The 1046-nt window shown below is 73.0% G+C and overlaps 1 protein-coding gene across 1 annotated transcript in view; it reads left to right on the top strand.

Moving 5' to 3' along the window:
* Positions 1-74: 74 nt before the first annotated feature.
* The window catches only part of ENTPD7 (ectonucleoside triphosphate diphosphohydrolase 7), a gene marked incomplete at its 5' end in the record, with an annotated part of 5799 nt that continues 4827 nt past the window's right edge, over positions 75-1046 (top strand). The window contains 3 exons of the mRNA XM_014957389.1: positions 75-250; positions 336-541; positions 631-784. Of these exons, the coding sequence (XP_014812875.1) occupies positions 75-250; positions 336-541; positions 631-784 (536 nt within the window). The remainder of the gene's footprint in view (positions 251-335; positions 542-630; positions 785-1046) is intronic.

Below are 1046 nucleotides of genomic sequence, written 5' to 3'. Positions count from 1 at the left end.
GGTGAGCGGGGCCGGGCCGGGGGAGCGGGGCCGGGCCGGGCCGGTCCCGGTGCTGAGCCGTGGTCTCTGCCCACAGGATCGGTGCCTCCTGCCCGTCGTGGCGCTCGGCCGGACTCTGCCCGTTCCCGGGGCCGAGGCAGCGCCCGGCGGTGCTGGGGCTGGCGCTCGCCCTGGGGCTGCTGCTGCTGCTGGCGGCCGCCGTGCCCCGCCGCTGGGCCGCGCCGCCCCGCACCGCCCGGCGCGACGAGAGGTGAGCGGGGGCTGCTGGGGAACCGGGGACGGCCGTCACCCGCGGGCGCTGAGGCCGCCTGACACCCCCCGTCCCCGGACCCCAGGTACCTGGCGCGGGTGGAGGATCTGACGGCCACCGACACCGAGGACCCGGCCCTCAGTTACGGGGTGGTCATCGACTGCGGCAGCAGCGGCTCCCGGGTCTTCGTCTACTTCTGGCCCCCGCACAACGGGAACCCCCACGACCTGCTGGACATCAAGCAGATGAGGGACCGGAGCAGCCGCCCCGTCGTCAAGAAAATTAAACCAGGTCGGTGCCGCCCCTTCCCTGTCCCCGTCCCCGCGGGAGGGCTCCGGCCGGTGGCGGGGCCGGTTCACAGCCCCCTGTCCCCGGGACAGGCATCTCCACGGCGGCGGCGGCAGCCCCGGAGCAAGCTACGCCCTACCTGCGCCCGCTGCTCCGCTTCGCGGCGGCCCACGTCCCGGCTCGGAAGCACAAGGAAACCCCGCTCTACATCCTGTGCACGGCGGGCATGCGGCTGCTGCCCGAGAGGTGAGCGCCCCGGGGGCACGGGGACGGAAGAGGGACGGCAGCGCCCTCGGCGAGAGCCTCCCGGGAGAACGGGGAATCCCAAGGGGGATCGGAGAAAGAAGCAGGGAGCGAGGGCTGCGGAAGGAGCACTTCCCAGCACGGAAGGAGATGCTTCTTACTGGTCTTAAATACACAGGGGTGGTTTCTCGTCCCCAGGGTCGGCACAGCAGTGGGGCTCGGGGGGCAGAACAGGAGGTGTATGGCAGTGGGGCTTGGGGGGCAG

The sequence above is a fragment of the Calidris pugnax genome, unplaced genomic scaffold (genome assembly GCF_001431845.1).
Source record: "Calidris pugnax isolate Ruff unplaced genomic scaffold, ASM143184v1 scaffold4, whole genome shotgun sequence".
Taxonomy (NCBI): Eukaryota; Metazoa; Chordata; class Aves; order Charadriiformes; family Scolopacidae; genus Calidris; species Calidris pugnax.
This window is presented reverse-complemented; position numbering and strand designations above follow the sequence as displayed.